This window comes from Phycomyces blakesleeanus, assembly GCF_001638985.1.
Source record: "Phycomyces blakesleeanus NRRL 1555(-) unplaced genomic scaffold PHYBLscaffold_1, whole genome shotgun sequence".
Lineage (NCBI taxonomy): Eukaryota > Fungi > Mucoromycota > Mucoromycetes > Mucorales > Phycomycetaceae > Phycomyces > Phycomyces blakesleeanus.
Genome location: NW_017265134.1, coordinates 3,493,485 through 3,518,012, shown reverse-complemented (window position 1 = coordinate 3,518,012; position 24,528 = coordinate 3,493,485). Strand labels below are relative to the sequence as shown.

The 24,528-nt window shown below is 34.3% G+C and overlaps 6 protein-coding genes across 6 annotated transcripts; 3 read left to right on the top strand and 3 right to left on the bottom strand.

Annotated features, from left to right (window-relative positions):
* Nucleotides 1-83: 83 nt before the first annotated feature.
* PHYBLDRAFT_69834 (hypothetical protein) lies at nucleotides 84-2,411 on the top strand (the record flags this gene model as incomplete). The annotated part of the gene is made up of 7 exons (XM_018442171.1): nucleotides 84-160; nucleotides 402-475; nucleotides 1,233-1,326; nucleotides 1,368-1,423; nucleotides 1,748-1,854; nucleotides 2,199-2,230; nucleotides 2,399-2,411. 7 exons carry the CDS (start codon nucleotides 84-86, stop codon nucleotides 2,409-2,411), a joined length of 453 nt encoding a protein of 150 aa, XP_018299375.1.
* Nucleotides 2,412-2,702: 291 nt separating this feature from the next.
* PHYBLDRAFT_69833 (hypothetical protein) lies at nucleotides 2,703-3,654 on the top strand (the record flags this gene model as incomplete). Its single annotated transcript, XM_018442170.1, has 2 exons — nucleotides 2,703-2,991; nucleotides 3,065-3,654. 2 exons carry the CDS (start codon nucleotides 2,703-2,705, stop codon nucleotides 3,652-3,654), a joined length of 879 nt encoding a protein of 292 aa, XP_018299374.1.
* A 902-nt stretch (nucleotides 3,655-4,556) lies between these two features.
* On the bottom strand, nucleotides 4,557-9,522 carry PHYBLDRAFT_104946 (hypothetical protein; the record flags this gene model as incomplete). Its single annotated transcript, XM_018427871.1, has 17 exons — nucleotides 4,557-5,034; nucleotides 5,218-5,846; nucleotides 5,913-6,083; nucleotides 6,203-6,333; nucleotides 6,435-6,584; nucleotides 6,686-6,813; nucleotides 6,924-7,226; nucleotides 7,305-7,402; nucleotides 7,476-7,596; nucleotides 7,800-7,906; nucleotides 8,030-8,080; nucleotides 8,177-8,303; nucleotides 8,376-8,488; nucleotides 8,604-8,677; nucleotides 8,740-8,816; nucleotides 8,970-9,063; nucleotides 9,186-9,522. The coding sequence occupies 17 exons, from the start codon at nucleotides 9,520-9,522 to the stop codon at nucleotides 4,557-4,559; spliced, it is 3,189 nt and encodes a 1,062-aa protein (XP_018299373.1).
* A 317-nt stretch (nucleotides 9,523-9,839) lies between these two features.
* On the bottom strand, nucleotides 9,840-11,247 carry PHYBLDRAFT_120870 (hypothetical protein). Its single transcript, XM_018428765.1, has 4 exons — nucleotides 11,150-11,247; nucleotides 10,468-10,557; nucleotides 10,347-10,403; nucleotides 9,840-10,291 (listed from the first exon to the last, which is right to left on the bottom strand). Exons 1-4 carry the CDS (start codon nucleotides 11,177-11,179, stop codon nucleotides 10,019-10,021), a joined length of 450 nt encoding a protein of 149 aa, XP_018299372.1. The 5' UTR covers nucleotides 11,180-11,247; the 3' UTR covers nucleotides 9,840-10,018.
* A 1,414-nt stretch (nucleotides 11,248-12,661) lies between these two features.
* PHYBLDRAFT_161943 (hypothetical protein) lies at nucleotides 12,662-14,483 on the bottom strand (the record flags this gene model as incomplete). Its single annotated transcript, XM_018434538.1, has 7 exons — nucleotides 12,662-12,846; nucleotides 12,927-13,171; nucleotides 13,226-13,357; nucleotides 13,458-13,739; nucleotides 13,821-13,972; nucleotides 14,033-14,236; nucleotides 14,271-14,483. 7 exons carry the CDS (start codon nucleotides 14,481-14,483, stop codon nucleotides 12,662-12,664), a joined length of 1,413 nt encoding a protein of 470 aa, XP_018299371.1.
* Nucleotides 14,484-17,888: 3,405 nt separating this feature from the next.
* Nucleotides 17,889-19,474, top strand: PHYBLDRAFT_120868 (hypothetical protein; the record flags this gene model as incomplete). The annotated part of the gene is made up of 7 exons (XM_018428764.1): nucleotides 17,889-18,207; nucleotides 18,378-18,447; nucleotides 18,525-18,564; nucleotides 18,611-18,724; nucleotides 18,839-19,089; nucleotides 19,241-19,352; nucleotides 19,454-19,474. Coding segments are annotated over exons 1-7 (840 nt in total), but the record flags the coding sequence as incomplete, so codon positions are not given.
* Between the last annotated feature and the right edge of the window lie 5,054 nt (nucleotides 19,475-24,528).

Below are 24,528 nucleotides of genomic sequence, written 5' to 3'. Positions count from 1 at the left end.
TCTTGTTGAAATGATCTTCAGTATCCTGCTTATTATTATTGATATTGATATTAAATATCAAAATACCATTGTATTTGCTTATCATGAAACAAAAGACCCATACAACTTTTGTGGAGTGGGCCGGTCCATATGTTCATCTCTTGGCCACAAATAATCTAAGGTTACAAGTGCAGTTTATTTCTTTTTTCTCTTATTGTTGTACAAGCGTAACATAACCTCATTTAACTTATATTTATATGTGGATAATTGTGTGTATGCGTGTATGTGTGATTTGCCATTTAACGAGCACAACATCTGTTCGCAAAATGCGCCCCCACTGAGGCTGTTTTAAATCTCAGTCACAAACGCGGAGTATAAAGTCATCCACAAACATTACCATATATATAAATATATAAAAAGAGTAAAATCAATTGCTGGAATATGAGTTGGGTGGATGATGCCGAAGAAGAAGAAGAAAAACACATGTGTGAGAGTGGTGGGTACAGAAAACAGAGAAAGCAATGTGACGAGTACATGCTTTTATTAGAATTAAGTTGGAGGTGCTGATGGTGATATATCTCAAATAAATAAAGACTTGTAATAAGATGCAAAATTCTAAATTTTTAGGGGATCTTGGGTATGTGCAATTTCCATATTCTATACACTTCTTTATTTATAGAGAGACTATATTATGATGTGATGTGATTTTCTTTTGAATTATGAACCATTTGTATAACTTGAGTTGAAGAAGTCTAAATATATACATTCCGAGTATTTTATATAATTAGATATATAGGGACCATGGGTTTTAATTTCCAATCATTAAACATTTTCCAGACTTTCGATGAGATATCCTCTTCAAGGACTCTATTCAAGTGAAAGAAAAACCTTTAATTATAAAGACCAGCAAACAGCAAAGAATGATACCAATTTTTTTTTTATTTATTTTTTTTAAAAAAAAAGTACAAAAACAGAAGCATTGTATACTTGGGCTGAAGATCTTTTTTCTTTTCTTTGCTTGTCATTTATGTTTATTTATTTTTTCTCAAATAAATAAATAAAAAAACTATCTATAATAGGTTTATCTGTGTTTTTAATATTTATACACAGAAATATAATTTACATTTATGGAAATTTTATAGAACATTATTTGCTTATATTGGCTTAGAGTTCCAAGATTGAGGTTGGCATATTAAATCTCAATATTTAATATTTAATATATATAAAAACTGGACACATATTTTGTATGATAGAGAGAAAAAAACGTCAAGGACTTTTGAGAAAGAAAAAAGCAACAGTCTTATTGAAGCATGGTACTTCTAACAATCGCACCTTCTATTCAATGTCGTATGTATTATACTATTTGGTGTTCATTTGTATCTATGTAGGGCAATGTTTTTGTGTAATTTTGCAGACGCTTGGAAATCCCGCTTCATGGACAAAGGTATTAAAAACAAAAAGAAAAAGAAAAATAAAAATCAGCATGTGTGTGTGTTACATATGAAATTATGATTATTTTGACTACCTTTCACTATTTATTTTTGGTCCACAAAATCAATACCCTCACAGTATCGTATTCTCATCTGTGTGTGGCCTATAAAGAATACTAAGCCTTTGGTCTCTATGTTGACAGATATATATAGAATGATAACATTATTTATCTGGCGTAAGATTTTATTCCAAAAGAAACATAAGAAAAATAAAATAAAAAGCCTATTATTATTATTATTATTGTTGTTGTTGTTGTTGTTGTTATGGTTATATACAGGCTTGGAAGATTTACAATGTTCTATAATTTTGCTTGTACTATCCAAGTGTGTAGCTCATTACACTGCCAAGAAATCAAGGACTTTTATATATTTAACAGGTATGAGGGTAAAATAAGGTGTACAGACTGGTTGATTGGTTGGTTGATTGGTGTTCTAGTGTATATATCATATATATCAATATCAATATTAACATTAATATGTTTGATTAAACCTTTCCTATAATGTAACTTTGCAGAAATAAAGGCTTCTTTCTTTTTTTAAAAAAAAAATTAAAAAGAGTAGTAACCATCTCAGGTCTAGACTTGTTTGTGGACTTTGTTGATTCTGTTGATTTAATACAAGACATGTTAAAATGATGACGAAGATTATTTTATTTTTCTTTTATGTTCTTATAAAATTACATTATTTTCTTATTTCAAAATTTCAAAAAAAAAGCATTTATCCTTGTAGAGGTACAAATACGTTAATAATTCATCACCAAGGTAACAGAAAAGAAAGGTGACCCATCAAATACATATATACATACATACAATCTTCGGTATCATTATTTGTTATTAATGATATTATTTTATTGGCGGAGAAATGATCCATAAAAAGAAACTTTTATTTTACTTTTATATATATATGATTATGATTACTCTATTATAAAGCTTACAAGCATAATATAAATAAATTGGGGTCAACATCAGATACATACTCTCTCTCTCTCTCTCTGTGTGTGTATGTCTTATAATATTTATATATAAAAGGAAAAGACTTAATATAATAAATTATTGCGATATCAATTACCAAATATACTATAAAAGCTTGGCTAAGGAAAAGTCATGCACAGACGTCAAATTGGATTAATTTCTCTATATAAAGAGACCAATTTTTTTTTTGGTTTTGGTTTTTCATCTCTTCTCTCACTTCTTTACTCAAGCCTCTTCTCTCTTCCTTTGCAAACAGCCAATAATGTTTAGTACACAAAAATCTCTCTTTATAATCGCCTCTTTGGTGTCTCTCACCGTATTGGCCGCACCAATCCACGACAAAAGCAAGTCTCGAGTCGAACCAACAACTTCTGTCGAATGGGCTTTCGTAGATGACTATGCCACGCGTAACCAAGTGCTTGATTTCTATGAAAATGTCGTTGAAGAAGTATTTACTGCACATACCGAAGAGATTTTGGAACATTTGGTTCGTACCAGCCAACCAAACTCTCCTTTTACTGTAAATTATCTTACAACAGAAGAATCTCATGGTAAGTACTATTAATGTTATAAGCAGAATCTATAGCACTCTCTTTTCCCCTAACATATAATATATTAAAATAGCTTCATGCGTGCACAAAATCGAGAACTCTGTTGCAAACAACGTACAAGCAATGAGCCAGCACGTGTATAGCTCAATCGAAAAACACGTGGATGAGAACCTGATATTGCTTGATGCATTTAACCGGAACTCAGAGACCGCCGTCGATCCAGAGACCTCGTTCGAAGACATTGCGGCACTCGTATTTTCTCTCAACCAGGTCGTTTCGGACCAACTGGCTGCTGTTATCGATCGATACAGTCTCATGAAGAACATCGAAAATGATTTGCCGTATTGTGACCTCCACTCGTTCTTTAGAGAGCCAAGTATGGCCACAACAGCTGAAGCCGGATCGGCAGGCTCGGCAGCCGTTCTTCTTCAACAATCTATAGATAGCATCTTTGGATTGACTAACTCTCCGATTCACTCCAAGGGTCTCTGGCTCCAGTCTGCAAAGACCAGTGTTGATCTCTCTGTAACTCCTTGTGTCGAGAACCCAATTGATTATCACATCCAGGCCATTCGGTCAGACGTATTGTACGAGATTGAAAACCGATCTATGGATATCGTAAACATCTTGTATGATTCCCAGTTTGAGGATCTTGATGTATAATTTGTACAAACAGTAAACTACGCCCAGACGATTCATTACACAAATCCACGCACTCGTATTCTTGTTTAATTAGATAAAGCCAAACACCACAAGAAATACATGTACATACAAAAAACACACACAAGAACAATATATACGCCCACACAACATTCTTTACTGCTTATACTCCATCAACTTTATTTTAGTCTCTTCCATTTTACCTTATTTTCTTTTGCACCAAATAAATAAACCTCATTCATTGTCTTGCTTTATTATCTTAATATATAAACGATCTTTTATAAGAACAAAAATAAGCTTGTTTTTTTTCCACTTCTTTGCTGCTATTAAAAAAAATACTTGTTCTTGTCCTACACACGGTAATCATTACCACTAAAAAAAATGTCTTTCTATCTTGAATATATATATATATATATATATGATGTATAAGTGTGTGGGTAAAGAGCATCTTAGAATTGCCTGTTATTATACAGAAATATCTAATGATAAATTGTTCAAGGCATCTCGTATGATATAAAGATTACATAGGTCTATGAAAAAAAAAAGCATAAATTATTATTTTAGCAAGATAAAGGTCATATAACCCATACTCAATATGGTTTTAAATTTCTTTTAGCATTTGTCTTTACAGCCTAGGTGTATCAAATGCATTATCATCTAATATATATATATGTATTCTTTGAAGTTAAATTTGATTGGTCTTTATATTATAGATATATATATATATATATTTTTATGGGTTATATGATACAAGTTTTGGTAAGTAATATGTATATGTATATGTAAAAAAAAAATTAAAAAGAAGAAGGAAACAATAGTTTCGTATTTTCAAGCATAAGCCAAACAACTGGTCAAAGAAAATAAAAAAGAAGAGGAAGAAGGATAAAAGCAGACTAGAATATTACTTATGACTTTTTTCTGGCCGCATCTGTTACGCCATGGCCATAGTAATATGAAGGTTCACCGACTTTTAAATCATCCGTGATATATTCCCCTTCTTCTGCCGCTGCTCTTGCAATAGCAGCAGCGGATGACTTTGGACCAGAAGAGAATGACTTGATGCTCTGAAGGATTCTGGTAATGGCTGATTCCCACAAGAGTCTTGGGTAGCTCACCACATGTACAAATTCATCATCCTTGTTCTCACTCCACAGGTAAGGCATCTGACTGGGCAAGAGACGAATCAATGTGCCGACCGGTAAAGAAATGGCGCCAATGCCAATAGTAAAAAGCCATTGGGTAGCCGTCAGAGACACGGTCTTGAAGGCCATACCACCCCAGGTAATGATTGCTACCTGGCTGACAACTACCAAAGTCTGCATCACCAGGAACAAAAAGTCGTGCCGGATACCTCGGAAAACATTGATATTGTCATCAATACGTCTTTTTTTTTTGGTTTGGTTTGTTTTGTTTTGTTTCAATTTCCAATGAAGGTAGAGAGAGAGAGAGAGTAATCAAAATGATAATGATAATAATGGCAATTTAGTATTGAGGGTTTGTAATATACGTAGATCAAGATAATAACGCAAAAGTATCATTACAATAAAATAAAGAGGGTTCTCTTACCTGCAGTTGAGCTCGTTGAATACTTGCATGAACACAAACACATTAAACACCATTGTGCGCAAAATCTTTGTGTCCGCATCAGAATCGGTGAGACCGAATACTTCTGCTCCGTGAAACAGCAGGACAAGGTTGATCACGATCTGAAAGACGGCCTGTCCGACAATCATACGACTCATGCGCCAGTTTATCAGACTGCTATCCTTTCTGAGCGGCTTGCGATCAACAAGATCATTCGTCAGTGGCTCGGTAGCCAGTGCCAATGCGGCAAAAGTGTCCATGATCATGTTGACCCACAGGAGCTGGACAGCACTGAGGATACTTTCTGAAGTTTCAGACACTAGCGCACTCACGAACGACAGAACGACTGCGGCAATGTTGACCGTGAGCTGAAAGGTCAGGAATTTTCGTACGCCGTCGTTCACTGCTCGGCCCCACTTGAGAGCCTGGAGGATCGAAGAAAAGTTGTCGTCCATCAGGATAATGTCAGATGCTTCTTTGGCAACCTCGGTTCCACTGACGCCCATTGCAAATCCAACATTGGCCATCTTGAGAGCAGGACCGTCGTTTGTACCATCCCCTGTCATGGCCACAATCTCATCTAGAGCCTGGAGCCTTGACACAACAATCGTCTTGAATAAAATATAAAAAAAGGAGGTTTAACAAAAGAATAACAAACAATGGTTTATTCAACCAACCTTGTCAATAGGAGAAGAGCGGGCAAGGATTTGAAGGCGAGGAAGTACTTTGAGCTGTTCAGTAGAAGAAAGTGCACGGAACTCTGGGCCAGTCATAGCAACTCCACCTGGTGTCAAGATACCACATTCCTTTCCAATTGCCTTTGCAGTTTCCAGATTATCACCTGTAATCTAACCAAGATCAAGATCAAAAGATAGAAAGAGAAACAAACAATGATAACAGTTAGCCCAAATTCAAATCAAAATAAAAAACCCAAAACACGGAAGTATTATATAATTGAAAATCTTACCATGCGAATGAATACACCGGCACGTCTGAATGCTTGAACAGACTCAATTACTCCTGGTCGAAGTTGATCCTGTATACCGACAATTCCAATCAAGACAAGGTTTGTCACTGGTGCATTATCAGGATCAAGACCTATGTATATATATATATGTATATATTTAAAAATAAGTATATAAAATAAAATAAAATAAAAATGATATACTTGCCAGCATATGTTTCCTTATTAATGTCACGGTAGGCAAGACCTAGAGTACGAAGGGCTTTTTTGGCGTATTCGTTTAAGCGAATTTCATGCTCTAATCTAGTATTGGCGTCCAGAATTTGAATTTCGCCTTGTGCGTCAATGTAGTGTGTACAGTTTTTGATGATAGTTTCGGTTGCGCCTATTGTTGTGTGTTATTTATTTATTTATTTATTTATTTGTTTTTGTGTATGTGTGTATAGACTTGAAACGCAAAGAAGGGAAACAAAATGTAAAGCTTACCCTTTGTGTATTGTCTGTAGTACGACTGATCAGGAGATTTTACATTGCTCTCGTTAATCTCAATGATACTAGTCATAGATTTTGCGGTTGAATTGAATGGATAAACAGAGGCTAATCTACTAGAAGCTCTTTAAAATGCCAGAAAAAAAAACGATATAATTAATATTAATAATATTAATAATATTATTAATTAAATCATGTGCACATATATGTATATTATATATACATGTATACATACCTTTGTTGATGGTAATCATATCCTAGTCTTCGGATAAACTCAAGCAAGGCACGCTCTGTTGTTGAACCAACTATCTGCAAGTGACCTTTGAGAGAAATGCCTTCTACTGCAGTCGAATTGACCGAAATGCCCTCGACCGCCAAGCCCAGTACCATAGGGTTTGCTTGCAACTGCCAGCCAGGAATCTCCGAAGGTTTCACGAATTGGTGTTGGCCCACACTTGCCCTCACAAGCGTCATCTTATTCTCGGTAAGGGTACCAGTCTTGTCGGAACATACAGCAGTTGCGTTACCCATAGTTTCACTAATGAAAATATATAAAAAAAGTTCAATTGTGAGGGTTGAGTGTGTGCGTTTGATCATCGTCTCGTTTGATAAATACCATGCAGATAAATGTCGCACCAAATTATTGTCCTTTAACATTTCAGTAGTGGCAAACGCTAAAGCCAAGGTGACGGCCATTGGAAGTCCCTCAGGTACCTGAACACAAAAAGGGAATAAATATATGTGGTTTGTTAGATGTTGTGCAACAGGCTCACGCCATTTGACTTACAGCTACAACAATGATAGTGATTGCCTGGATAACGATGCCAACCAATTCCGCTGTCAATTCAGTGGGAGGTAACCAATGACCACTCCAAACGCTTTGAACGACTAGTTTCAATACGAGAACACTGTATTGGTTTCCATTGTTGATATTTGTTGACAAAAAAAAAGTTAAAAAAAGGGGGGTAAAGAGGTTGAGTAAGCCAAGAATAGGTAAATTAAAAAACAAATAAACAAATAAATAAATAAAAACACAACAACATATACAACATATAAGTTAGAGAGAGAGAGCGAATATGCTTGTGTTACTGTGAAAGGTTGTGGTACATACATTAGCATCAAACCAGCAGCAATGCATCCAAATTTTGCAATCTGATCAGCAAGTGTGTTGAGCTTTGCCTGTAAAGGCGTCTGTTCTTCTTCGGCATTTCTCATAAGCTATACAGATAAATACAGACACGCGTAAGGGTAACAATTGATGAATACTTTTTAATGAGAACAGTAATGCTTGTCATCAAGACAATCAAGTGGGTAAACATTAGGAAAGATGGAGATGCTTACCGTCATGGCCCGACCGTAAAATGAATGCACCCCGACAGCAACGACGACGACCTTTATTAGGAAATTCATTACTAATTTCCACACAATTTCCCATGATTTCTTTGTGTAATCTACCTATATAAATATCTATATATCTTGTTCTATTACCTTTGCCACTCCTTGCAGGATCTTGGTGCCACTTAACAAGAAGCAGTCCCCTCCGTTCTGGAAACTAGATTTCTTGACTGTTCTTGATTCTCCAGTTGCAGTAGATTCATCACAATGAACATTATGTCTAGAAAACATTTGATAAACATTTGTGTTTGTGTTTGTGCTTATAAACAGTGGTAATAAGTTTATCACTTACCCCTCAAGATACAAACAATCGACCGTAATCATATCACCGGGCTCAATAAACATTATATCACCCACAACAATATCACAGACGTGAACCTGCTGGGTCATTCCTCTTCGCAGTACCTAAATCAAACCAGCAACAAATATAATAATCAATAGGTCTTCTTTAATAACTGTAACATTAACAGCAAAAAAAAAGTCTTGCGATTTTTTTTAAAAGAAATAAATAGATAAATACCTTTACTGGACGGTCTTCCTTTTTGGCATTGAGTTTTCTGAATTGCTTTTCTTTTTCATAGTCATTGATTGCATCTATTTTGTTTTTGTTTTTTTTTATATAAAAAGTTTAGTGAAAAAGAAAGTTTATAAAAGACGATGATTGGTTATTTGAATTGACTTGCTTGTAATGATTACTACAGCAACGGCTGCAAGAATGGCTACACCATCGACCCTAAGTAAATCAATACAAAATGGCAATGATAATTAGTTAGTAGTTTAGGTTTTGTTTCAAACGCGAACAATACCAAATCTTTTTTTTTTTTTTAATAAAATAAATAAAGGGGGAGGGTGTTTGAGTTTTCTTTTATAGAATTAAAGCGCCTACCATCCAATCTTTGGTTCATCTTTGGGATGGTTATCAGACATATCATTCCAAAAGCCAGCCACTAGTGACACAATGGCTGCTATGGTCAACATAACTATATAGATAATTTACACATGCGTAAGTACAGATTTCAATAAAGGAAACCTATCGGTATCTTCTGTTACAGTAATAAGAGCCTTAATGGTAATAACTAAATATCTAGATTAATAGGCGTACTTAGAGTTTGATCGTTGTATGCTTGCCAGACCAGAAATAATAATGATTTTGGTGGTGCATCTGGGATGGTATTTCGGCCAAAGACTCTCTTTCGGTCTGCAAATCCCTCTTCATCTGGACGAGATTTGATGACACCATAGCAGGGGTCAAACGATTCGTCTGGCAACAAACCAATGGTAGGATCAACCTCCAATGCGTCGCATATTGTCTTTGTTCCACCCAGTCTCTCTAATGATGATTGCTGTCTAGAATCAATCAGATCACACAGCTGGTCTGTTGAGATAGAAAAGTGCTGCTTGTGCTGGAGAAGAGGAGCTGATGCATCAATGTTACTCATGTTGAGTTGAGGTGGCATATTTCTTTATTCTTTATTCTTTATTCTTATCAAATGAATTGGCAATAGAAAGTAAGAAAGAAGACTAGAAAGACAAAAGATATTTATAAGCTAAAGAAGAAGTAAAAGAAGCAAAAGAAGTAAAAGAAAATTTTATATGATAAAAAAAAAATTTAAAAAAAAATGCTTATTTTATTTATTTATTTATTTATTTATTATTAAATTTTTCTGTTTCAAATAAAATAAAATAAAATAAAATATAGAGTTTTCTATTTTATTTTGTACCTCGATAACATGAACCAAAAAATCAAAAATCAAAAAATCTTATAATTTTTTTTTTATTCCTGTTTTTCTCTTTTAGGTAATCCAACCTTACAAAGATAACAAATACAAACAAAAAAGCAGATTTTTCATTTCTAAATAAATAAATAAATAAAAAATTGTATTGTATTATATTATATTTATTTTTATTTTTATACAGATAAAAGAAGTTGTGCGTCTAGTCCTTGGTGGCTTCTGGCTCGGCTGGTACAATGTTTTCCTTGACCAAAAGATCTTCAAGGTCGCCTGACTGGTGCATGTTCAACATAATGTCACAACCGCCAACAAACTCTCCCTTGACATAGACCTGGGGAATAGTGGGCCACTCAGAGTATTCCTTGATACCTTCTCTAAGATCATCATCAGCCAGCACATTAAAGGCCTTGACGTGCTTGTCAAAATCAACACCCTGGACCTGAAGGATCTGAACAGTAGCTCTGCTGAATCCACACTATTTTTTTTTGGTGGTTTTAATTTCATGTATAGAATTCAATCAACAATCTTACCATGGGCTGATCAGGAGTACCCTTCATAAACAAGACGATATCACTAGATTTGACATCCTTAATTCAAATAAGCACAAGATCATTAGCACCAGTCCTTAGACATCCATCTTCTGCTTCTCACCTCGTTTAATTTCTGGCGCAATGAGTCAGACAACCAGCGGACAGACATGGGAGCTGCTATGCGAGTCTGGAAAGTAGGGCGGGCAAATGCCTATCAATTATATACATTCAAGCATCAGTCAAAAAGTTCTCTGCTTGATTTCCTGACAGAAAATATCAAGAAAATAGAAAAAGTAATAGTATTTCATAAAATAAATATCAAATCACTTCACTTGTAGATCCATTTAAACTTCCACTCTCAGTACCCACCCCCTGAAATAAACCTTCTCTTCCTCTCCCCTCAATCTATATACTATATCCTATTATTTTAGGAATCATGGATTCCAGAGATTTCTAATGACTCTTTGTAGATGCATACACATTAGAGTCAATTCTGTATCTCTTGTTGTTCCATTCTCTCCATTCATTTCATTCTTGTCATTCCATTGGTTAGATTATCTTTTCTTCTTCTTCTTCTTCTTCTTCTTCTTTTTACACACACACACACACAGAGAGAGACTAACAGGCATACAATATATATTTTCTTTCAAGTCATAATAATAATAATACTAATACTAATACTAATCTATATTTGAATATGCACACACGCACACACGCACACACGCACGCAGCAATAATAGTAATAATAATAGAAATAGTAAAAATAAATAAATAAATAAATATCAACTGTCAAATGTCTTTACCAATCGAGTAGTGGTACGGAAAGCGTTCATTCTACGAGTATCTAGAAAGAGAGGGGGTTTCTTGGTTGGTTTGGAATGTAAGGACAATAAAAAAAAAGACGTCAAAAAAATAAATAAATTAATGACAAATAATTTCTTACTTTAATATTCTTTAACAATATAAATAAAAAATAATCAAGCCAAGATGCAACTCGGTCTCTTTATTTTCCACACATTTTTTTTTAAATTTTTAATTTAATTTCATTTTACTTATTCACTCACTACACTTTACACACTAACAATTTATGCTTTAAAAGACTTTCTTCATTGCTTACATATATATATGTGCGTGTAAGTCTTAATATATTAAGCTGGACTATAAACCAAGTACATCGGTATATCTAAAGCTACCCAAGAAATTTGATTCGATTTGCTTTAAATCTTCATGGTCAAATACTAACAAGTTTAAAGAACATTGCATCTGCTTGACAGTCTTTGTACTGGAAACTCTCTTTCTTTTTCTTTTTCTGAGATTTGTAAAAAAGTAAATAACTCCGCCGAAGAAGAGTACTAGCCGACTCGGAGGAGCTTAATACGCGGTACGGACTTTAGCCATAATTTCCTATACGGGAATATAAGCCTATTAAAAAACACAGCACATATACCAATTGTCTATAAGAAAACAAAGAAGTTGTCCATACGAAACTTTGTTACGCATCCAGAGTATTAAATCCTGTGATTTTCTACAATAATCATTTCGAACTGCAAAAAAAAAGTGCCAGCTCAGACATCGTTGTGCCGGACCGGGCCTGTTTTGATGACGTTGCGGTCACAACGAATATATGTAATGGTTATTCCCTTATCACCATTATGGCGTTCCTTTAGACTACACCATCAAACAACGATGTGCACTTAGTTATTACTTCAACATGTAATAACAAAAAGGTACATTGTCCCCCCTGCTAACGCTCTGGACTCTGGCCTTTTGCTTCATTGTAAAAGGCATCCGGATGCGAACGTTGCGTATAAAGAATGAAACTTCTTTATATGAATGCAGGGAGTCTTCTGTAGTCTGTACTTTTGATAAAGGTAATGTGTACCTAATAGGCATTGTTCAATTAATTGACTTTTACTAATTGGTACCAATGTACATTATTATTCTTCTGATGATTGATTGTTTTTACGCGTAAAAACAATCAATCATCACGACATGTTTAGGATTCTCAACTGTAAGCCAACTGAACAACAAGAAGCATATGTATATGTAACCATTGCTCTTATTAATTATAATATAAAATCAAACGAAACTCTAGTATCAGTAAAACTTGAATAAGCTGCCAGAGGAGCCTTGGCTGTGGAAGAAAATGCAATCAAAAGATTAAAAGAAAAATATTTCTATACTTAAGCAAGATCATTTGAACACATATTGAAACAATAAACAAAAAAAAAGTAATAATGACTCGGTTGTTGGTAGCCAGTAAAAGTAAAAGAACATAAGCACTTTTATTTCTTTAATTCTATGGTTTTTATTCTTCACTTTTGTGATTCGATCACATAGTTTATTATTGCCTGCTTCCATTTTAACATAGCAGGAATGTTTTCAGCAAAGATCTTTAGCTCGCGTGGGGTTACCGGACAGGGAATCTTGCAAAAAGTTCTTTTTACAAGTCTAGTTTCTTCGTCAACTAAAAATATGGCTTCAAAGAAAATCTGGTTGGCTAAAAGAAATATTAGCTGTGGTTTGAATGTCCATACATATATATATATATGTATGTATGTATGTTCACAATCAACTTACTGAAGAAACGACAGTAGAACTGCGGGACAGGGGACTTGTGCTTTTTGACATATTTGGCATATTCCAAGAGCTTAACCATATTTCGTATCATTTTGCTTTCATCTCTTTGCTCTTTTTCTGTGGTACTATTAAAGTGAATCCCTCCAGAAAATTCAATCAAAACGGGCGTGAGACGCTTATCTTTGATTGAAAAGCATATTCCATCCCAATTCGCAGCTCCTGTTATATCAGCTGTCCGCTCAATCCTAATATGTGTTTAGAAGACAACCTTTTCATTTGTTTCAAACTAATTTATTTACCAATGGAAAGATACTAGGTCATTACAGCTTAAGAACATTGCATGTAACAAGTATATTGCTGTAATTGGAGCAGCTGTCCTCTCTTTCATTGGGAATAGAATTGGGTTTCTTGGGCTGGTCATCATTTGCAAGCTATTTAGATAGAGATATTAGGTTAATTAGCTAATTAACTAATTAACTATCAAAATAATGACAATGCCTTTCTTTTTTATTATGATATATAGATACTTACAAATGATGAAGTGTAGATTCCGCAAAGTAATAGTCAGCATATTCAGATTCATCCAGAGAATTATTAGTTCCAATAAAAGACCTTATTTGAGACTTTATGCATGTTGCTGAAGCAGAAGATTTGGAAATAAGATTCAAAATATCCTTGCACGGTTCACTTAATTCAATTTTTGGAGGGTCAGTCAATGATTTGATGCTGGCGCCGGATTCTTCTAACAAAGTCCCAGACATATATTCTAAGATATCAGGGTTGTCAAGATCCAACACGTTGAGACCATCATATCTGTAATATAATACGATTAATCAAAGTAATGAATATATATAGAAATGGAGACATAAACAAATGACAACTATTGTTCCTTACTTTTTGTAAGCGTAACCTGTAGGACTTATATCACAGCTTGCTATGTCTTCGCTGCTGATAGTGGATGTTTCTGTCTTTTCATCCGCAATATATGTGCTTGATATTGCGGATGTGGATGGACTAACAGAAAAGTGTGGGCTTGTGGCACATGACTACAAGAACATAGATTAATACCAACTTTTGAAATGTACGGCGAATATGTGGGAACAAACCTTTTTAATAATTCGCTCCATATTTGAAACGATATCATTAGTGATATTTGATGTGCCTTCCAATTGTCTTTTTCTTATACTCTCAACAGTACGTTCCTCCTCTCTTTTAATCCAATATTTTTTAAAGGCACTACCAAAAGGACCATCTTCCTTTGTACGCGACTGGTTGGCGAGATGGTTGTAGTGGTAAGAACACATATACCCCTTAATCATTTAATAGCTTTCGCCAATACATTACCTCAAATAATTTCAAGGATTTTACACCTTCATTCAAGTACTTATTGGATTTTTTCACATATTCTGTTAATATGCTTTTGTAAATAAGATTCGTAACGTGTTTGTCTTTCAAAATTAACTCGGCAAAGGAGAAATAGTCAAATGGAGGATCAAGTAAATGAGCCGTTTTCAACCATTCATTATAATTAGGACCCAGATTTGAGTGCTTGTACATCTTTAATGATATATTAGTTATTTCTTTAAGGGAAAAAAAAGTAGAACTGTATCCGAATGAAAGATACAGTAAAGAAAGAGCGCCGTAAATCTTTTAAAGGTAACATTAAGGGAGCGGTGTTTCCCCTCCCCTTCACTTCGGGGGGGGGGGGGGGGGGGGACAAAGTCCTACAGGCAGTTAATAAAAAACTCTTCCCTACTGCTTTGCTCTAATATGCCCACAATTACACCGTTCTTTTCTCTCTTTGTCTTTTTAAATATGTACTAATGGTGCCAAGTCAATTGGTTTTATTAATTTTTGGCGTTCTATATGGAGTTCACGGAGTTAGAAAGCCTAAGGAAAGAGGGGAAATCTGTAACAGTTTTACGCGGAATTTGTTACAACTTTAAGCAGTAAAAGTTTGTAAGAATTGTATCGATTATGAAACAGAACATCTCTCTTTGAACCTTTCTGGCGTAGGGAACTTGGGCGTATTAGAGATTGGTTAAATTACGATCTTACGGATCAATGGTTGGGGTTAAGTTTAGTGAAAATTCTGCCTAACAATTACGCGTAGGGCTTTTGATATTTTGCAGGATTTCCACTCCAAAAGTTATATTTTTTTTTCAAACTATATATTTTGCAAAATCAAAACTTTCATTTTGTGCTCCGACTATATATGAAAAAAATAAATTAATTAATGCGGATAGAAAGAAATTTAAAGCAAATTAATAAAGAGCATGAAGAATGCTAATATGTGCGATAAAGTATTTAAAGAATGTCTACACTGTTTATTAAAAACAATATAAGAAAACATGCAATGTCAATATATTGTTATAAGAAAAGTATATAATGCTAAGTTTGTAATATGGTTTTGAGAACTGTCTTTATCTATTATCTTTTTCTATACTCAAATCCTCCAACATGAACCCCAATCAAATCGCTATCGTTAAGAGAAGAAAGAGAAATGGACCACAAAAGGTTCTTCCGATCCACATCAAGAACATGATTGTGGAGAAATGTTATATAGAAGAGTCCATGACCCGAGCCGAAGCAGCCAGGTCATTTGGTGTCTCATGGGCGTCGATTAACAACATCATCACCAAGTTCGAGAGGGATGCTACTGTAGAGCCCAAGAAGCGAGGCGGCTCGCGCGCGGAAAGTCTTAAGATAACCGATGAGCATTCGAAGTTCATTCAAGACCTCTTGGACGAATGCTGCACCTTGACTCTTGGTCAAATGAGAGAGGAACTGTTTAGAAAATTTCCAGAGCTTCAAGAGCAGAACTTGAGCATCAGTGGCTTACATAAGCACATTATCAACAACATCGGGTTCACATTGAAGAGAACCAAGCCGGTCGAGGAAAAAAGAAACGACCCGAAGACTATTGAGCTGAGAAAAGTATACGTAGACAGTATACACACGAATGGTTTATCGTATAAAACCAATTGCATTTTTGTGGACGAAGCAGGCTTTAATGCAAACCTGATCAGAGGACAAGGGTGGTCCAAGAAAGGCGAGACCAGCATTGTGAAGACGAAGTCGAAAAGGGGACTAAACATCTCAATTCTTGCCGGTATTTCTTACCAAGATGTTGAGAGTGTGCAGGCGAAGTTGACCCCTGGTGGCACGACAGGACCAATTTTCGTTGAATTTGTAAAGACGATTACGGATTCGCTCGACCACAGTAATGCTGCCCCTCACAACTTCATTATGGATAATGCCTCGATCCATAGATCCCACCTTGTCACTGAATTGTTTGCTAATTCACGACACCACCTACACTTTCTCCCCCTATACTCTCCTTTCCTAAACCCGATTGAAGAGTGCTTCTCCAAACTCAAAACACTGGTCAAGAGAAAGCCCGGGTTGGTATGTGGTCAATTCTTGGAGTATATTGCTGAGTGCTCCCGCCATATCGCTATGGAAAACTGCCAAGGCTGGGTTGATCATAGCATTAGCTTCTTCCCCCAATGTACAAATAGCCAAGAAATAAATTGATTTTTTTTTATATATAGTCGGAGCACAAAATGAAAGTTTTGATTTTGCAAAATATATAGTTTGAAAAAAAAATATAACTTTTGGAGTGGAAATCCTGTATCAGGAAGAAGACTGAGTTTATTGAAATTGGATTTTGAGTGATTATAAAGGGGCGTCCAAATAAGGTACTGATTTATGAACTCAAGAGTGACCTCCGTCACAGTCTTACTAACAAAAATGTAAACAAGTTAGGCACGTGACTTTTTAGATTTTTCTTTAGTATTCAAAGGGTAAAATGTGAAGAGGTGATCTCGGAATATAGAACGCCTTTTTTGATATAGACCTGTGCCTACACCGATATGTTTTTTTTCTCAAAAGTTTGTAAAAATAAATAACTCCGCCGAAAAGGAGTACTAGCCGACTCGGAGAAGCTTAATACGCGGTCCGGACTCTAAAAGTAATTTCCTATACAGGAAGAAAAGCGTATTACAAAACACAGCACATCTATCAACCTCTTGTTGTATATTAAAAATTCAAAAAATTCAAAGCAATAATGAATCCATTTTTTTTCTGTGTGTCTATATCATATATCAAACTGATAAAAAAAAGGCTAAATATTTCAACTATATAAAGTAGAATAAATCTGTAAGAAGAATTTAATTATTACTACAATTAACTACTCACTACTACTCACTACTACTACTACTACTACTGCTACTGCTACTATCAAAAAATTACAAACACAATTTATATGTGACGGTACTCTCACGTGACATTAAACCAATGCAATAAGATAATTGGCAAGCTCCGGTACTCCTTTTTTAGTACCTTATCCACATTTCAATACAAATATGACAACACGTCAACGATCGTGGTCGATCACTGATAGTGGAGATTTCAACAACCTTGCCGGTCCATCGGAACACAAACGAGCCAGAGTTTTAAGCAATTCAGACGACTCAGACGCCGATGACAACGTCGAACTTTCAGAATTGGTTGAATCAACACTCGAAAGTGACATCTCAGACAGTGACGACGAACAATCCAATGCACCATTACCAGTAGGAAAAGACGGGTAAATAAAAACAGCAACAAAAATAATTAAGATATGATATATCTATATATAAGAAATAGAAGAAGAAGAAGATAGAAAAAGACAGGCATATACACATTCATACATGTACATATGAACATACTCTTTCAATTTTTTGTTTTATTGTATATACTCTTGTATAAGAAAAATATTGACAGATCAACTAATAAAATGCATAATATTATATACTTGCTGTTACCTTTTTTTTCTCTCTTCTTCTTTAATCTATGTATCTATTTATGTATCTAATATATCTATATATGCGTGTGTGCGTATGCGGAACAACTTACAAATATCTTTTCTCAACTAATTAACCAACCAACCAACCAACCAATGAAACCAACGGCAATAGTTATGTCGATGGATCCATTGTAAAGATTACTTTAAAGAATTTTGTCACATACGATTACTGCGAAGTATTTCCTGGTCCTCAGTTGAATATGATTATCGGACCTAACGGTACAGGAAAATCAACAATCGTGTGTGCAATTGCACTCGGCCTAGGCGGAGCACCTTCACTTCTTGGACGAGCAAAAAACGCAATAGAGTTTATCAAAACCGGAGCAACTGAATCGATGATTCTGATCGAATTAAAGAATGGAAACGGTCCAAATGTAACTGTACAAAGAAACATTCACAAAGCTGGTAATCAAAATACCTGGAAACTCAACTGTAAGTAGTAAATTTATATTTTATTTGTGTGTGCGTGTGTGTATGCATATATTATGTAAGAGAAAAAAAGGTTTCGTCTTTAATATAGATATATATATATATATATATATATATATACTGACTTTTACATACATACATACATACATACATATATATATATATATATTTAGCCAAGCCTTCTACACAAAAAGAAGTTATTTCCACAATTGCAAAATTTGATATTCAAGTTGATAATCTCTGGTAATTGATAACGATAGTATCCCAATCAAATCTTTGAATATGATATATTAATACATAGACTGTATCACTATTATCAGTCAATTCTTACCTCAAGATAAAGTAGCCGAGTTTGCCCAGGTAAATTTGTAGATCAAGGTGCCTATTTGTATCTAATATTTCGTAGCTTTCACCTCCACTACTTTTAAAAAGAACCCAATTAGCCGCAGGTGAAAAGAAACTCTCCGAGTGGCAGGATCAGCTTATGACATGGAGATTGACTCAAAAGGATCTCACATTGGTAATGATTTTAAATTAAATTAAATTAAATTAAATTATATATATATACGTTAATAATTATAACAATAATCATGACAATTTATCCTTTCTTTTTTGTCTTTTGATCTGATTCTAGTCATATGAATCTGGGCAAACTCATCTCAAGGTTCTGACAGATCGTAATGTTGGTCTAGAAAAAGATGTACTCAAATTGAAGCAACGTGAGGCGGCTTTGAAAAGAGTGGCCATCTTAAAGGCGACCCTTCCGCTTGCCAAATACTCTTCGGCTAAGATTAGACACGATGAAGCAAAGATCGAAGAAGAAGAAAAGAAGAGAGTTGTACAACAAATCGAGCAATCACACTTGCCTATTCAAGAAGCAGTCTCGTAAATAATTGCACTTTCCTTTTATTTTTATTTTTATTCTTATTGGGAGGTTTTTTTTATATTGTTAGAAGCAATGGATAAGTGAATGAATGAATTGACCAATTAAATTAAATTAAATCAAATTAAACTTTAATATTATTATTTTTTCTAGAACACTCGAGACAGAATCCAGAAATGCTGTAACTACCCTTAATCAACTCAAACAGACTGCGACCGGTATGTCTTCTCAATTGACAGACACAACCCACCAGATTGAAAGATCGGTAAATATTACATATTCAAAACACGCACAACACTTACATACATACATATATATCTTGTTTATTGAAACAATACCTTCTTTTTTTTTGGCTTTGTTGTACAGAAACTTGTGACAAAAGAAGCCAAAAAGGAGATTGAGAACTTGGAAAGACGTGAAGCCTTACGAAAAGATGAAATCAATAAATTGGAAACAAAGATCGCTTATGCTGAAAACAAACTTGGACCTGAGCCTGCGGTCGAAAATACAGATGATATCAGAAATGCCATTGTAAGTCATAATCTCTATTAAAGAACCAAATATATATACATATATATATTTCTGACAAAAAAAAAATAACCATAATTATATTTACAGAATGAGATTGAGACCAAACTTGGCCAATACTCTGATAAGAATCTTGAATTACGTCGTAAATTCGATGATATCAATAAGAAAAAGCGGAATAATTTGACTTTAGTTGAAGAAAACAAAAGAGAGTAAGTATAGAGAAAGAAAGTGTGATAAATAGCTTACTTATTTATTTTTATAACCAAAACAAACCGTTTATTATTTGTATATATAATAATAATAATAGACTGGGCGAAATACAGAACGTTCAAAAGAGACGTATGATGAATTTGAGACGTTCTCATGAAGACACCTTCAAAGCAGCAGAATGGCTCAAATCAAACAAGAATATGTTTCGTGGAAAGATCTATGGTCCTATTCAGATTTGTGTGAATGTCAAGGATCAAAAATACGCAAGTATTGTTGAAGCAGCCCTTGGTGGTGAGAATGGATCCCATTTAAAGGTAAGATAAAAAAATTATACATAGATAGAAAGAGCATAATGTACAATTAATATCATTTTTTTTCTTTTCGTTTAAATTATATTCTAGACATTTGTTTGTGAGAATAAAGAAGACTACGAAATGTTTACTCGCGAAGCAGTTGATAAAATGAGATTAAGACTGACTGTGACTTGGCCCGGTGAAAATGGAGACCAGCCATTGAATCCCCCCATGTCAGAAGAACAGGCAAGTTCAAAATTAGTGATTCTTTAATTGTGTGTGTGTGTCGAATCTTTAGCTTACCTTTTTTTTCTGTTTATCACTATTACAATTATTATTATAGCTTCGTAAAAACTATGGTATGGAGTACTTTGTGTCCGATCTACTTGAAGGACCACCACTTGTAATCAAATATTTGTGTCAACAAATAAAAATACATCTTATCGTAAGTATATACAACACTATAATTTTTGTTTGTGTCAAAATTCAATTAATATATATTTGTTTTTGGGTGTCGGTAGCCTGTGTCACTGTACCAAGAAGATCAGCAACGTATTGCAGATTGTGGCCAATTCAAGAAGTTTATTATAAAGAACAGTTTCTATACTGTTAAGCAGTACGGCTACGGAAGGGGTGGTAAACAAACGGCTATTAGGCAATTCAAACCAGCAAATGTACTAGCCGATTCAAGTAAGCTTTTTTTTAAAAAAAAAAACAAAATAGAGAGAGAGGGAGAGAGAATACATACAAGTGTGTTTTGTGTGATATACTGCATTATAATATATGGTGATTGTTTAATTGATTTAACTAATAAAACAAAAATGGTATAGTTAACACTGAGGCCAGAACACGACTGGTGCAAGGTCTACAGATACTTGAAATGGAGGCATCTAAGATTAATGAAGATATGGAGGAATTGACTGCTGAAAAGAGCGAAATGGTTCAGAAAGAACGAGAATTGAAACACGAAAAGGTGAGAATAAGAAGAACAAGAATACTTTTATATTCTTTTCTTTACTATTTTAAAATTATGGTTAATTGACAATATGGATACTAATATTTGTAATCATCACAGGAAAACCTTCAAACTCAAAAGAGAGATGCTTTCCACAAGTTGGCTAAATGGAGACAGGGAAAACAAGAATTAGGTAACTTATAAAAAATTATATATGTGCAAACCAAGGGTTTGAGTGGGAAACAACAAAGACTTATGACTATTTTTACTGTTGTTTCTTTCTTATTTATCTCTATAATACCTAATTAATATTTTTGTTGATTTGTACCATAGAATATATGGTGGAAGACCTTCAACGAAAGATCAATAGACCAAGCACAATAAATGAAGATATTCCTGCGCTTAAAGAAAAGATTGTCGACCAAGCTATCCTTCGAGGTGAATTATCAGAAAAATTCAAGGTAAGAAAAAAAAAAGAGAGAACTAACTTTATTTCGTTTTGAAATCTTGGAGATCAGATCATCTAAAAGCAAATATCTCTTTTATTTTGGTCTGTCTGTAGGATGCTCTTCAAAAATTCATAAAGACCGTAATGAAGCGTAATGCTTCTGCCATAAAAGCCCTGCAGCTGTCGGCCAGATTGGAAGATCTGAAGCGTTTTGCCAAATCTCAGACATCTGATTTGGACAGGGCAAAAGCAGAACACAGCCATGGTAATGTGTATATATTATGTTTCTATTATATAAAGAGGAACAGAAGGAAGAGAAAGAATATAATGCCTCATAATAATTTTTTGTTTGTTTGTTTGGTGTGCAGCTGTCATGAACACAAATAGCATGAAGAGAGAAGCTCAGAGATACTACCGTGAAGCTGAAAGAGCGGGAAATGATCTTGAAGAGGAGTTGGCAGTTGAATTTGGTGTGGTAAGGTTTTTTGTTTTTGTTTTTTGCTTTTTTAGGAATTTGATATACAAAATAGAATATATAAAATATTGATACTGTTTCCATAGATTCTCGAGAAATGGAAAACGACGGGATTAGAGCAAAGTGAGATTGAAATAGAGGATGCCATTAATGCAGAGACAGCCAAAGCAGACGCTATTAAGGCCACCAATCCCCGTGCTATGGAGAACTATGAAATTAGATTGGCCGATGTGAGTATATAAATGTGTGTGTGTGTACAACTCATATTCGGTCTTTGTGAACCGAACGCACTAAATACGTGTCTGTGTTTACTTGTACTTGTACTTGTACTTGTGTTCTTGTGTGGTTTTGATGCCTGTAATTATTGCGACTCAATTATTTATTTTATTTTTGTACATTAGATTGCTAGACTCGAAACAAAGGTCAATTCTGACAAAAGGACGCTTGAACAAATGTCACAAAAGATCGAGAGTGTAAAGGTTAGTGTAGATCAAGAATGATTATAAATTCATGTTGTATAATATTATGTTTAATACAGAACCAATGGAAACCTCGCTTAGAAAAGCTTGTGTCCAGAATCAGCAAGAACTTTTCGGCAGCTCTACAGAGTAAGTTAAGAAATGGGTCAGTACTAAATATTGGTTTACTAACCCATCCACTCACCATACATGATTTAACCATTACAAAAAAATTGTAATACTAAAATCCAAAATAAAAATATATATATGTGATTGTATAAATGAATCAATAGAAATTGGCTGCGCAGGTGAAGTTGGTATTAGTGAACACGAAGATTTTGACAAATGGGGAATTGAAATCAGAGTCAAGTTTAGGTAAGTTTCATATATATATATATATATATATATTATATATATTTTAAAATACAATGATTAATAATTATTTGACTAAATATATATATTGATATATCAGAGATAATGAAAAGCTCCAACTCTTGACTGGTCAAAGACAATCAGGAGGAGAACGCGCTGTCTCAACTATCCTGTACCTAATGTCACTCCAGGATCTTGCCAGGGCACCTTTCCGTGTCGTAGATGAAATCAACCAAGGCATGGACCCACGTAACGAACGAATGATTCATGAACAGATTGTACAAGGCGCCAGTAGACCTGGAACAGCTCAGTAAGTTTTATATTTATATATATATATATGTACATATCCCATGTTTTCTTTAGTACAACTCTATCTCTCTGTATGTATATCCCTTTCTCTCTTGTACACTCATCTATTTCTTTTGTGTATTGATCTTTAGATACTTTCTCATCACACCAAAACTGTTACCGGATCTTTATTACAATGAACGTATGCGTGTTCTTTGTATTTACAATGGTGAATGGCAACCTGCTTGTCTGAAGCCTACTAGAGAATACCTTTTAAAGGCAAAAGCTGCTGTTAAATGTTAACAAATTTACATTACATTACATTACATTACATTACAATACAATACAATACAATACAATACACTACAATATATACACACACGCTCGTATATATATATATATATATATATATATAATTATATATACCTGTACGGGCGTGTGTGTTTGCGTGTGTGTATCTAGATATTTTATAATCACTTTTTTTTAAAAGAAAAAAACACCAAACTGTGATCGCCTAATGGTTTTCCCTCTTATATATATATGTATTGTTTCAATCTTGTGATATCGAGGCATACATTCCTACTACTTTTATTATTACTGTTAATTTTTGTACTGGCTTAAATAAAATAACAACAACAACACCTTTAGACCTTTAGGCCTTTAGACCTTTAGACCTTTAGACTTCCATATATATATATATTGACAAAGAGAATACAGCAACTATTTATGGCAATGATTACATGGGGTTAGCGAAATACAGGGAACAGTGGACCCTGTTTTATTGATTGAGCCTTCACACAAAGTAAAAATAGCTGAGCAAATAAAGAATAAAAAAAATGTATATTCAAGAATCTCGCCTGTCGAAGGAATTAATTGAGCTGAGTATTCACTAAATTTACAAATATTTTTTTTGAGTTTTATGGGGATCTTTAAACATAAAGAGAGAATTACAAAAAAATAGTGGTAACTAGACTGTGAATAAGGAGATATTTTGTATATTTTCCGGTATTAGTGAGTAAGATTGCTGCGTTTATCATTGAATAAAAAATATGTTCCTTGAATTAAAAGCAAGAAAAAAAATAGAGTGTTTGATAATTTAATCTGATGATTTGACAAGGAAGTTGATGAGTTTGTTAACGTTGTTGGTGCTATCCTTTTAATTTTTATTTTAATATAAGATAAAGAGAGAGAGAGAGAGAAAAGAAAAAGTGCTTCGATCCAGAATACATGGAAACAAATAAGGATTTTTATCTTATTCTGGTTTTGTTAAACCATCAACGGACTGTCAAGAAACCTTTTTTTTTTCTTTTCTTTTTTGGGCATAAAAGAGCACTAGTACATTGGATCCTTTAAGAATAGACGAGGTCTACACAAGCACACAGGCACACAGGCATACAAAAAGGCAAAAAGA

What these genes read in the sequence shown, in the direction of transcription:
- PHYBLDRAFT_120870 (XM_018428765.1), bottom strand. Translation starts at nt 11,179, where the DNA reads ATGAACGCTTTCCGTACCACTACTCGATTG. An exon ending in TCCGTACCACTACTCGATTG is followed by an intron (nt 10,558 to 11,149) that starts GTAAAGACATTT and finishes TATAATTGATAG; the next exon opens with GCATTTGCCCGCCCTACTTT. An exon ending in TGCGCCAGAAATTAAACGAG is followed by an intron (nt 10,404 to 10,467) that starts GTGAGAAGCAGA and finishes ATTTGAATTAAG; the next exon opens with GATGTCAAATCTAGTGATAT.